Source organism: Ailuropoda melanoleuca, chromosome 6, assembly GCF_002007445.2.
Source record: "Ailuropoda melanoleuca isolate Jingjing chromosome 6, ASM200744v2, whole genome shotgun sequence".
Taxonomy (NCBI): Eukaryota; Metazoa; Chordata; class Mammalia; order Carnivora; family Ursidae; genus Ailuropoda; species Ailuropoda melanoleuca.
The window spans coordinates 18,056,230-18,068,974 of record NC_048223.1 but is presented as its reverse complement, the minus strand read 5'-3'; the positions used below and the strand labels follow the sequence as shown (position 1 = coordinate 18,068,974).

The 12,745-nt window shown below is 36.0% G+C and overlaps 1 protein-coding gene across 7 annotated transcripts in view; it reads left to right on the top strand.

The window, feature by feature from the left end:
* Positions 1-12,745, top strand: part of ANKRD28 (ankyrin repeat domain 28) — a 197,202-nt gene that overhangs the window by 165,908 nt on the left and 18,549 nt on the right. For all 7 annotated transcript variants that reach the window (XM_011219906.3, XM_034663654.1, XM_034663656.1 and 4 more), the window contains 4 exons: positions 1,454-1,594; positions 8,990-9,101; positions 9,814-9,840; positions 10,268-10,342. In XM_011219906.3, the coding sequence (XP_011218208.1) occupies positions 1,454-1,594; positions 8,990-9,101; positions 9,814-9,840; positions 10,268-10,342 (355 nt within the window). The remainder of the gene's footprint in view (positions 1-1,453; positions 1,595-8,989; positions 9,102-9,813; positions 9,841-10,267; positions 10,343-12,745) is intronic.

Below are 12,745 nucleotides of genomic sequence, written 5' to 3'. Positions count from 1 at the left end.
CCAATCCTCATTCTCACTGTGACTAGCATTTATGGTAGCAGTACTTAAAGCCACCAGTATCTACTAAGTTACTTAGAGTGGGAATTGACCCAGCATGTGCTAAAACCATAGAGGAAAGGATTGAAGGCAGTTTGAATTGGTTTAAAAAAAAAATAGAGGTGGCAATGTGAGCAAAATTGTGGGTCACAAGTTTGAGAATTACATCAAAGTGTATGACAAAGGGTGTGTGTCAGAAGGAAATGCGTGGATGTATGTTTAGTGCATGTGATGGGGTCAGTGCAGAAGTAAACAAAATTATGTATGGTAGGAAATCAGAAATGCATATTAGAAAAAAACTATTGACCCCATAATTACTTTGAGGTATAGACTGCTCTCATAAGCCTACTAATAAAAGGAACTAATGACCTGCAAAATCAAAAGTCACTTTGTTTGGCTTTGTGGTGCAATATTTTTACAGTTAATTGGCTTTTATAGTTGTACTTTAGTCCATCTTATCTTAGTTAATTTGCAGCACTTGAAGCATTTTTTACTACAAATAGCAGAGAGAGCTTCTGAAGCATATTCTGAGTTTAGAGGCTTGAAAGTAATTCAGGGTTAATTGTATTTCTTAAAATGCTATTACTATACTATGCTGTTACCCAGTAAAATAAAATTAGTTTTACTATTGCTTCACTAGGTAAATGTTTTAGAAAAAATTGAAGACTCTAGACTGAATTTACCTTCACTTTTCTGGTTTTTTTTTTTCTTCTCCTCTTTTTTTTTTTTTTTCTTTTAAATGAAAAGTCATGGAATCATCATAGAGTTGCAATTCAAAGACAGGGACTCCTAATTTTAGTAACAGTCTGTTGCATTTCAGTAACTGGGAAGAAACTGGCTACAAATATTCAGTCTTTAGAAATTAAAAACAATACTCTAGGTCTCTGAATAGTGAACAACCTTCAAAACTATGCAATTTTTGCTTGAGAAACCTGATATTACTATGCAGCTTTACTTGTATGGTTGATAGAAAAATAGGGCATTCTATTTAATGCTTCTATATTTCTCTTATCCTTTATTCCTCTCCTGAGACATGAACAGAAGCTTCTACCTCTGTACTGTGAAACATTTTTATTATAAGGGAAGCTTTGTTAAAATGAAAGTTTTCAAAAGTTTCTGAGCAGAATATGAAGGTGTCTATAGTTCACTCAAAAGACTAGACTCGTTTCTGTGGGGACCATGAAATAATCTGTGTTTCTATCATAATTTCCTATTCTTAGGAGTTCTTTGCCACCTTACTTCCTCCTACTAGCTTTCTGTCCAGCCCTCCAAAAGACTTAGTATATGGTAGAAATCAATCTCAGGCTCACTGTAAATACAGTATTTGTAACTGGGTTGAGTAAGAGTCAGCTGTGCTCTTGTTTACTGGTGTATGTCCCTGGCTTTTATTTTTCTTACATTAACTTGGGCACAAAAGATCTCCGCTGCACTATGCTGCTGCCAACTGCAATTACCAGTGCCTGTTTGCTCTTGTGGGATCAGGAGCAAGTGTGAATGACCTTGATGAAAGAGGATGCACACCCCTGCACTATGCAGCCACATCAGATACAGATGGCAAGTAAGTATCATGTGGAGAGAATGAAGGATTATTTCTGTAAACCAGCATTTTCCATGTGGATGGCTGTTTTTATTGCAAATTTATATTTTCTTTTTATACTTTTTGTTGTCTTTTCCTGAGTCTCTAGTGTGGGAAATAAATTGGTTTCATAATTATTCCTAAATCATAGTTTACTGCCTATTTCTACTCAGCAGCCTGCCTTATTGACTGATCTGGTAAAAAAAAGATAAAGGCCTCTTCTTGTCCTCCCTGCCAAAAGCGCATCTTAATATAACCTCCATGTTTTTTCCCTCTGACTTCTCAGAGGGAGCAGTCTTTGAGTTTATCATAGGGAAAGGGACAGAGAAGAGATGTAGACAATGCCAATGGAAGATGGGGAGAGATTGGAATACCAATGTCCATCAGAGGTAGAGAGTTTATATTTGTAAGGGATCCTTATAAATTGGTATCCAAAAAGGGAGTAACCAAACTGGCAGAATCTGGCTCTTAGTTGTTCTGAATATTGCTTAAATAAGTAAATGAGATAATGGAATAATTGGCCAAGAATGCCTGAATACGAACAAAAGAATAAGAGACATGTAAATTATTTTTATAATTAATATTCATCTAAAGTTGATCAGAACCCTTTATAGTACCTTAATATATATAGCTTTCTTGGAAGAAAATAAATTCATTGGAGACAGAGCTCTTCAGTCTGTGGTATTCACCATGTGTCTGTGTCACCTAAGAGCAAAAATACCCTTAGGGAAAAACAAAGAATGGTTTGTAGGGGAGGATTTTATAAAATATACTTCAAGGAAGTTTTAATTAACAAAGAACTATTTCTTTGGTTTTTAATATTTACTTTTTACCCTCAAAATATGAAGCATAATTTGAGGGTCTTATTCACAAATGTTAATTTATTATAAATTCTGTAACTAATGTCAAAGCCATTTCTGTCAGTAGCACTTTGTTATGTTGGATTCATAGCTAAAACTCTAATCTCAAAAGCACTAGTAAAATCTACTTTTTGTTTACAAGAATATATCACTTTGTACAATTTCATACATACCCAGAGTAGTTAGGTATAGATAGATTTTGGGGAGAAGTTAAATTATTTGACGTATGTTTTTATAGATAGTAGCTCTTTAAAGAAAATCTGTGGTAAAGACTCTGTAAATAAGAAAATATTTTGGTGGGGTGCTTGGGTGGCTCAGTTGATTAAGCGTCTGCCTTCGACTCAGGTCATGCATGATCCCAGGATCCTGGGATGAAGCCCCGCATTGCATCCCTGCTCAGCAGGGAGCCTGCTTCTCCCTCTGCCTGTGCAGCTCCCCCTGTTTGTGCTCTCTCTCTCTATGTCAAATAAATAAGTAAAATCTTACTAAAAAAAATGTTGGTAAACTTGGGTAAGTAGATCATCCTCTGATGTATAAATTTTGTAACTTCAGGATTTGATTTATAAATTTTCTTAAAATAGATTAAACCTAAAATGAGTATATCACCACCAATAAACCACTATTCCCACACACTAGGTATTAGGTGTCGCTCAACGGATCTGCATAAATTCCACTGAGAAGTCACACACATAAACACACACACATGCACATAGAGATTATCCAAGGTCCTCCTGCCCTTAGATAATTACATTAAACCTGAATTCTTTTGCAAAAATCAAGAGAATAACGATGCTCTACTCATGCTTTTTGGGATTTGTGGTTTTGTTTTAAACCAACTACTTTTTTTGTAGAAATGTAGTAGCACTGAAGTGATAAAAATCATTAGTTCTCTCACCTAGTATAAACTGTTTTGAGCAACAGGTTAGTGATATTTATTACTTAAACATGTAATTCTTAGTATCTACACAAAGCAGCCTGATGTACTAGAAAGAACATGAGCTTTGGGATCCAAAAGACCCAGTTTAAATCTTGGGGTTTCTATATTATACTCCTTTGAGCCTGAGCAGGTAAGTGCCAAGCAAAATCTTTATCTGTAAAATTAGAAAGAAACGTACTCCTTAGAATTGTGGGGAAAAAATGAGATTATGTGTACAGAACAATCTAAAGTATCAGAATCCCAGCAGTCCTGTCTAATGCCATCATTTATTGACTCAGTGATTTGTTCCCTGAGAACTTTCTGGAAGCTATAATATACAGTAACCATTTTAGGATACCAGAGGCATCCTTTCAATAAATGATTGTTTTGGAAGCTTAAATAGTAGCATTAAAACATTAAAACGTTGGGGCATGTGGGTGGCTCATTTGATTAAGCATCTGACTCTTGATTTCGGCTCAGGTCATGATCTCAGGGTTGTGAGATAAAGCCCCGTGTGGGGCTTCACGCTGGGCATGGAGCCTGCTTAAGATTCTCTCTCTCCTGTCCCTCTGCCCCTCCCCCCCCCAAAAAAACCCCCAAAAATGTTGGTTTATTTTTTTGAGTTCAATTGACCAGGTATATAAGTTGGATAATAAAATAATCTGGCATGATTAATTCATACTTCTGGCAAAGAAAGTGTGAAATATTTTCTAAGAAAAGACACAAAATCCCCATAACTTCAAATTCAGTAATGTGCATTTGCGGTTTGTTTTTTTTTTAATGATCATTTACTAATCCCATGTAGCATCCCCAGGGAAAGTTGTTTCTATTTTGGAATTTTTGGCACTCTGACATTGGTTTTCTGCTATTCAAGAGTGATATAAGTAATTACAACTCTTCTGCCTATGTCTTCGGTCTTCACTTTGAGTAAATGTTTGAAAAATACATGAAATCTTTCCGGACTCATTCTACTTATTCTTCTAGTCACTCCCATTATTCTAGTGCCTGGATTCTTTTTTTTTTTTTTTTAATGAATTTATTCATTTTAGAGCATGAGCGGGAGGGGCAGAGGGAGAGGGAAAGAGAATCTCAAGCAGACTCTGTGCTGAGCACGGAGGCCACCGTGGAATTCCATCTCATGACCATGGATCATGACCTGAGCCAAAACCAAGAGTCAGATGCTTAACTAACTGCGTTACTCCGGTGTCCCAGTGCCTCCATTCTTCATAGACATTCATGACTCAAATACATAGTCACAAGAAACATGTCTAATGTGTTAAATATTCATAAATTTTCTGTACCAGTTCAAAAGAAATAGGGCTGGCTTTGAGCAAGATGGTTAAGGATCGCCCCCATACCCATGTGTGTGTATAAGAGAAGAAGACTGGTGTTGTTTTTTCTAATTATACATAAAAAAGAAACCCTTCTCATGCCTATTCTCCTAAGATAACCACTGTTAACATGACTATTTCTCTATGTGTATGGAGATCATTTCATGTCCATCATAGTCTAATCAAAGTTAAAGACTTGGTATATGCTTTTCCATAGCCTTTTCTGTGTTCATATAATTGTGTGTGTATATATGTATGTGTGTGTGTGTATATATATATAAATGTGTTTATGAGTATATGGATATATTTCACCAAGATCCACTTTTATGGTGATAGTAGGCATTTTCCACAAAAATGGGATCATATTTTGACTTCTAATAGCTTTGTATATTTTTGTCTGCTTTGAATTTGATATAAATGGAATCATACAGGGTTTTTTTGGGGGGGGTTGTTTTTTAAAGAAGTATTACTTTTATTTATTTTTTTTTTTTAAGATTTTATTTGGGGATGCTTGGGTGGCTCAGTCGGCTAAGCATCTGCCTTTGGCTCAGGTCACAATCCCAGGGTCTTGGGATCAAGTTCTGCATCAGGCTTCTTCCTCAGCAGGGATCCTGCTTCTGTCTCTGCCTGCCACTCTCCCTACTGGTGCACACGCTCTCTCTCTCTGACAAATAAATATTTTATTTGTCAGAGAGAGAGAGCGCACACAAGCAGGGGGAGTAGCAGGCAGAGGGAGAAGCAGGCTCCCTGATTCGGGGCTCCATCCCAGGACCCTGGGATTGTAACCTGAGCGGAAGGCAGACGCTTAACCAAGTGAGCCACCCAGGCATCCCCATACAGTTTTTGTTTAGAAGTTTTATAATCCTTAGATTTATTCCTAAGTACTTAATATTTTTATCGCCAAAATAAACCTGACTTTAAATTTCCTTTTGTTGTGATACAGAGAAATACATTTGACTTTTTTATATGACTGTATATACAGCAGCCTTTTATAACTCATTTCGATTACGTAGATAACGTTGTGTTTGATAACGGCTCTGCCCCTTGTTCTGAGATTTTGGGCAAGTTACCTTACATCTCTGTGCCCCTTTTGTTTGTGAAATGGGGAAAATAGTCTGACCTATAGCCAAATGAGGTACAGGTTATCTGAATTGTTTAGAATAGTACGTATAATCTTCCCATTAGGATGAGCTGTATTTTTTTATTATTACTATTTTTTTGTAAGAACAGACACTATTATACACCATAATGGGACAGAGTAGAGGAAAAAGGGACTCTGGCAGCAATACCACATTCCCTGTCCTGGGCTGAGTGGTCCTTACCCAGAATTCTGACCAGCCATGGGACTCATGGGTGGTAGGGGAAGAGTAGGTGAAATTTAATAATAGTTTGAAATGTACTCTGACTTAAATTATGTGCTTAATTGGAATGATACTTAATTTGTCTAACACATAAACAGTATGTAACAGTAAGTATAGTTTATCATTTAGCTTTTTAGCCATGAATATTCTTCCAGATTTTGCATACAGCTTAGTTTAGGGGAAAGGAGAGAGATTAAAGAGAATATTCCTATCTTGATTTTCTGGCTTTTATAAAATCAGTGTGTGTTAACTTACAATCAGAAAAAAAGAATAGACTCTCTCTCCCCTCCACCTTATTTGCAAATTAGATGTGAAGTCCAGATATTCAAGATCAAGTAATTTTGTGGTTCACTGTTTTATAAGCGCCAAGGTTAAAGTATCACTCTAACTCATTAACACCTGTGCTGAAGTATTTGGTAGCATGAAAAGAACAGTGGGTGAAAGAAGACCTAAGGTTTTGTCCTTGCTTTGCTATATGCTAGCCAAAAGATTTTGAATAGGTGAGTTGGTTTTCCTGAGTGTCAGTAATTTTTTCCATTTGTTGAAGATAATGCTTTATCTCACAAAGTAGTTATAAAAGTTGATACTGCTTAGCAAAATCTAAAAGGCAGGCTGATAGAAGGAATTTTATCATTTCAAAGCAACTCTTAGTCTTTGTTTTGTTATAGGAGACCAGTTATCTGAATAATGTGAATGTAAAAAAATAAATAATACGATTTGATAAGAACTGCACGTATAACACTTAAATTATTTGAAACCATTTAATGCTGTATACTTGGACTAGTCATTATAAATGCATTGAGATGTGTCTCTTACTTTAGAAAGTAAACATGAACTTACCTACTTGTTTTGCTTTCCTTAAATAAATCTTTTTTTTCAGTACTCATGTATCAGCAAGTTATCTTAAAATAGTTTGTTCCACTGGTAGAGTCTGCCTTGTACTCAGGTCTCAGTTGGAGAACTATTTCTGCTTTATCTCTCTCATCTAGAGAACTTGATTAAAGATAAAAAGATATGCCCTTGAGTGAAATGTTTGTGCATACAAAGCAATGGGACTGTCCTCCAGCCCTGCAGGTCTTTTATGCTTTCCAGTGAGCACTGACCTCTGAATTGGACACCTAGGAAAGAAAACTGGACACAAACAGTTTATATACTGTCTGGAACACTTTCTGCTAGCTCTCAGAGCTAGTTTATGAACACCAAAAACACCATTCTTGTTACTTTAGAGTCAGATTTGTTTGGTTTCTTTTTAATCGTAGTAATACCCAGTTTACCATGTTTGACTAATAATTTTAGCTGTACATAAATACCAAAATCCCACTTAAATGGGTAGAGATTTGCTACCATTGAGGAGCTAAGGGGTCTAAAGGATTTTAAGCTATTCGGCATTAAAGAAATAATGTTTGCATTGAAAAGAATGGCCCTTATAGGTAGATAGGTAGATAGATGATAGACAACATCTAGATATATAAATGATATAGTTATGTATATGTATAATACATCATATATATATGGTACAGTTACTGAAAGATCAGTTACATTGCTTTAGAGTTCTATTTTGTTTTTATATAGCTTCAGTATGCTTTTGGAAACTTGAATTTTTTTTTTACAGTCTTTTCTTTTTTTAATTCCAGTATAGTTAACATACAGTGTAATATGAGCTTCAGGTGTACAGTATAGTGATTCAACGATTCCATACATCACCCAGTGCTCATCACAACAAGTGTACTCCTTAAGGAAACTTTTTTTTTTTTTAAAGATTTTATTTACTTATTTGACAAAGTGAGAGAGGGAGCACAAGCAGGGGGAGTGGGAGGGGAAGAAGCAGGCTCACAGCAGAGCAGGGAGCCCGATGCAGGGTTGGATCCCAGGACCCTGGGATCAGGCCCTGGGCCGAAGGCAGATGCTTAACGACTGAGCCACCCAGGCACCCCAGGAAACTTGAATTTTTAACAAGGAGTATTTGATTATAAATTTTCCACCTAGTAGTTGATTTAATATTTAGTTAGACATACTACAATATTAGATAAACTATCAGCAAATAATTATGGACTTGAAAATTGAAATTTGAGCATGAATGGAATTTAGCATACTTAGTTGGATTTCTACCCCCCACCCCATTTATCAAATGAATAAAGAGGCCATTTTACCATAAAGGCGAAATGATTTGATTTGCTCAGGATCACTGGTAATTCTACAGACAGACTTTTAATTTCTAATTCAGTGCTCTTGCTACATTAACTATAAAATATATGAAAATTACAGCAAACCTTGAACTGTATAGTACCTTTTAAAATTATTTTCCTAATGTTTTGATAGCACAGGAATGAAGTAAATCTACCACAGGAAGATCTCTCTTGTTACCTACATACAACTTTACACTGTTTACATCCTTCTCAGTCCTCTGATTCAAGATCATTGAATTCTGACCTTGTTATCCTGAGATTTTTTTTTTATATCATTTCTTCAGCTTCCTAATGAGATCCTACACTCACTATGTGTTCCAGATACGTCAGCAGTAATATTGCCAACATTGGATGCTCACCACCACTAAGTTTAATCCTGTCAGATATTGTTTGATAGGAATAGGTGGTGCCATACCTAGTGACTGGGTAAAAGACAGCCCGTCCTCAGGTGTACCTAGCTTGTTGGCAGACTTTGGAGATACCACTTTGAATGAAGGAAATTCTCTTATGAACATTTTGCTTGTGTTCTTATGATAGTTACAGTCAATGTCATTTAAATGACAAATTTATATAGTGTATATATAGTTATAATTTTTACATTACTCAAGAAAAAGAAGAATTGCAAGAAATTGTAAGAAAAATTGTCAGTTTTTAGTTTCAGGCTATCTTTATCGTTGTTTAAAATGCAGAATTTAGAATTTTGAATGTTATTACTATATATAGGTGCCTGGAATACTTATTACGAAATGATGCAAATCCAGGGATCCGTGACAAGCAAGGATACAATGCAGTTCATTATTCAGCTGCTTATGGTCACCGTCTATGTCTTCAGCTGGTAAGATTTGTGAATTGTGGAAAGACTAATGTGATTTTATATTCTAATAACATAATGAAAATGGGAATAAATGAATCAAGAAACAAACTCTATTGCTTTTTAATATTTTTAGAACCAATATATACCTCTTAAATTCATGCTTGCCTCAGTAAGATATCTCTCATTCCCTTTTCCCTTTCAAAAAGAAAAAAGAAAATTAGATCTCTGGAGAGGGCTGCTTATGTCCTTCCCGTATACTACCCCATGTTGATGTAACATTTCTTTTCCTTTTCCTTTAAATAAATGTTTTCCAGAAATGTTTAAGAACTGTAATCGTATCTTGTGTGAGAAATGTCCCTGTGAGAGGAGGGTTTTTTCCATATATTTAGAGATTTCTGAAAGGCCCATTCTTTTTACAGTCCCTCCTGATAGGGGAGATAATACTTGTGCAAAGGAACTCTTTGTTTCAACTGTGATCTCATTCTTGAATATACATACCATTCACCCCACTTTGCCAAACCCAAGAGAAAGCAAGGGACAAGTGTGTAACAGGATGCTTCAAGTTAAAAGTTTCTTTATTTAGATTTACCTTATAAATTATATTAAACTTTGCTTCCCTTCAAGGGAGAGTGGGTATAACAAAGCCATGTGTAAATAGAGACCTGTAACACTTAGCTCTAAGATATATGAATACTTTCTAAGCTAAATATTCTTATTTTGAATTTTATTTCAGATTGCAAGTGAAACTCCTTTAGATGTTGTAAGTAATAATCAATTTTCCCCCTACTGTTCAGAGTATTATAATTAATTTATTTGCTCTCACTAGAGCTGAAGCCTGTTTTACATATTCCTGAGAACAAAGACAGTGACAGAAATCATGTATTTAGGGGATGGGGCTGGGGCAGGTGGTTCTTACTTGGTGGTGAGTAAATAGCATTTCCCTCAAGCTAGTTTATAGCCCTACCTCAAAACTCTTACTCTGTGGTCCTTACCACCCTTTCATGATGATCTGTTGTATAAGCTTGCTGAGTGGAATTTTCATAATAATGGTCTGAGATTTTAAAATTCATATTTAAGTGTCAGTTTTTACGGTAAGATGGATTTAAACTTGGGGGAGGGGACAGGAATAACTGCTATAATATATCTAAAAATACCATTTCTGACATTTCAAATACTTTTCTTTCCAGTTAATGGAAACCTCTGGGACAGACATGCTGAGTGATTCAGATAATAGAGCAACAATAAGCCCTTTACATTTGGCTGTGAGTACTGCCTTTACAGCCAACTTGATGGCTGGTTTTCTGAAAATATCTCCCATCTGGTTGTTTGACTCAAACTAATACCCAATAACTTTTGGGCCATGTATGATGATCATGAAATTAAATCTTCAACAACTTTTTAAATTCAGAGACTTCTTGAATGTACTTACTATGTTTTGTTCCGTTTAAAAAACAAACAAACAGTGGTCTTTGGGTTTCTCCCAAAGCCTACTCTAAGGAAGAGAATATACTTGTGATGTGAATTTTAAAATGGCACTGCCCTGATGGAGTGGCTTCTAACTTGCTGAGCAGAACTGTTTTCTGCTGTATTTCTACAACTCTTTGATCTTGGAGCACTAAGTGTGTGTTCACTGGTCCTTCAGTTGCTCATGCCATAGAATTTGGCTCTATGATTTGTAATGTTCCCTTCTAGCTTAAGATGACTCTGATTTACTCCTCGTAATGTCAGTCACTAAGAGGAAAAGGTAAGTGAAGTGTAATAGTTCTTTAAATCAGATATGGGAATGAATTACTTTAGGAAATTTCAAGCACGGCCCAATCTTGTTCTTTTTGTGCTGAAAGAGGAGTCTGTTTTTGGAACAGAGCACTTTAACAGTTGTAGGGGGTGAGAGGAAGACTGAGAATCAGCAGACTCAGATACAGTCACTAGCTATTTGGGAGAGCTCTGGTTTTACGTATAGTAAAATGCTTATAAGCGTATGTACTTACGTTCACGAGGATCATTACAAGTTCACTGATTCCCTTTAATTGTTTCTTCTCACATATGCTATTATTTTTTTATAATATTCTTTTTGCCTATTTTATAATACTGACGCATCTGCATTGAATTTTCTCCTCCTTTCTTCCCACTAGTACTTCCTGCCATCTTCTAAATAACCAAGGAGGTATGCTGCAGCTTCCTGCTTCCTTGCCCTTTGGGTCTTTGAAATACTATCTGCTCTCCCAGACTTGCAGAATAAAGTCATCCGAAAGGGCAAAGCGAGCATGGAGAAAATAGCTATTTTGTTGTTGGTGGTGAGAAATGAAGTCTTAGCAGACAACTAGGCAGTTCTTCTTGCATCATCACCATCATTCTTACAGTAGCACTGCCATTTCCTGAGCATTTACTAGATGCCAGACTAAGCACTTTGCCAAGTTTTTTAATACATTATCTCAAAAACATTGATTTTTTTTTTTACTCGTTTTTTTACTCCATGGCTATTACGTATAGTGGTGCTTTATATGAACATGGCTGTGCTGAATAGTGTTTTTAAGCTGAAATGGAAACAGTTTTTAATTTAGTAATAAGGCTCAGCGAACTGTGATTATACCACTGCTTTTCACATTTTGTATCTGTTCGTAGGAGGTGTTCAGAAATTAACTTGAAGTAATTTTTTTCCCTTCCAACTCTCCCAATCCAGGACACCTTGATTCTGTGAAAACACACTAGCTTGAGGTCTTGGTTCTTGTCTTTGCACATAGTACGTGTACTATGTCTCCGTCTTACACAGGGACATCAGAAGGGGAACTCCTCTGGCAAATCGTCATGTTTTCTTGTCATCCTTGTTTTGTCTCTTCTTGTTATATACTATCTTCTGCATATACTGTGTTTCTCACAGTTCTTTCTGCTAGTAGCATAATTTCATTGACCTGGTATTGAGGAACAAGATTAAATATGATCCTAGGACAGTAGAGTTCCTTAATCTCAAATTACTTTAATCTTTGAGGTGGTTGAGAATCTCTGTAGGTAGTCAGAAATACCAAAGAGATGAGTAAGACCCAGAGCAACTTTACGTCTGGTACTTTCTGACATTTTCTGCAAGAAATAACTTTACAGCCCTTTGCTGCAGTGTGGGGCCTTCTTCTAGCTGTATATCTTTTTTCAGATTTAGCTCAAGTTTGGTAGAATTTTACATTTTTCAATTCCCAGTGAAAAGTTCACATGTGATAACAAACTGCTAAGCTATAGTTCTGAGTGGTATCAGAAATGAAATATGAAAGTCCTTTAGCTACAAAATGGTAATATGAGTAAACTAGAGAGAACATTGCTTGCGTGCCACAACTGGGTCTTGTTAATTGCTTTTATGTCTTGCTCAGCATCTAGTCCAACGAGAGTAATAGATGTTCAGTTGACATGTTGGTTTTTGATATGAATTACGTAGAAAGTCTCTTCATCAGACTGTGGTAAAGAAGGGTACTTCAATCTGACAAACCTTTAAATTTTCATCCTCTGTCATATAGCTAGTACCTGGCACATGGCAGTTCTTCGAGCCGGGTTCAGTGTTAAGTATTTTTGTGCTAAAAGAAATGTTTATTTTTTAGATACAGCATGTTATGAAATGAGGATAGTCATTTCAATTTGAGAAATCAGAAGACTCAAATACTAATGAACTTCAGTTGCTGGCT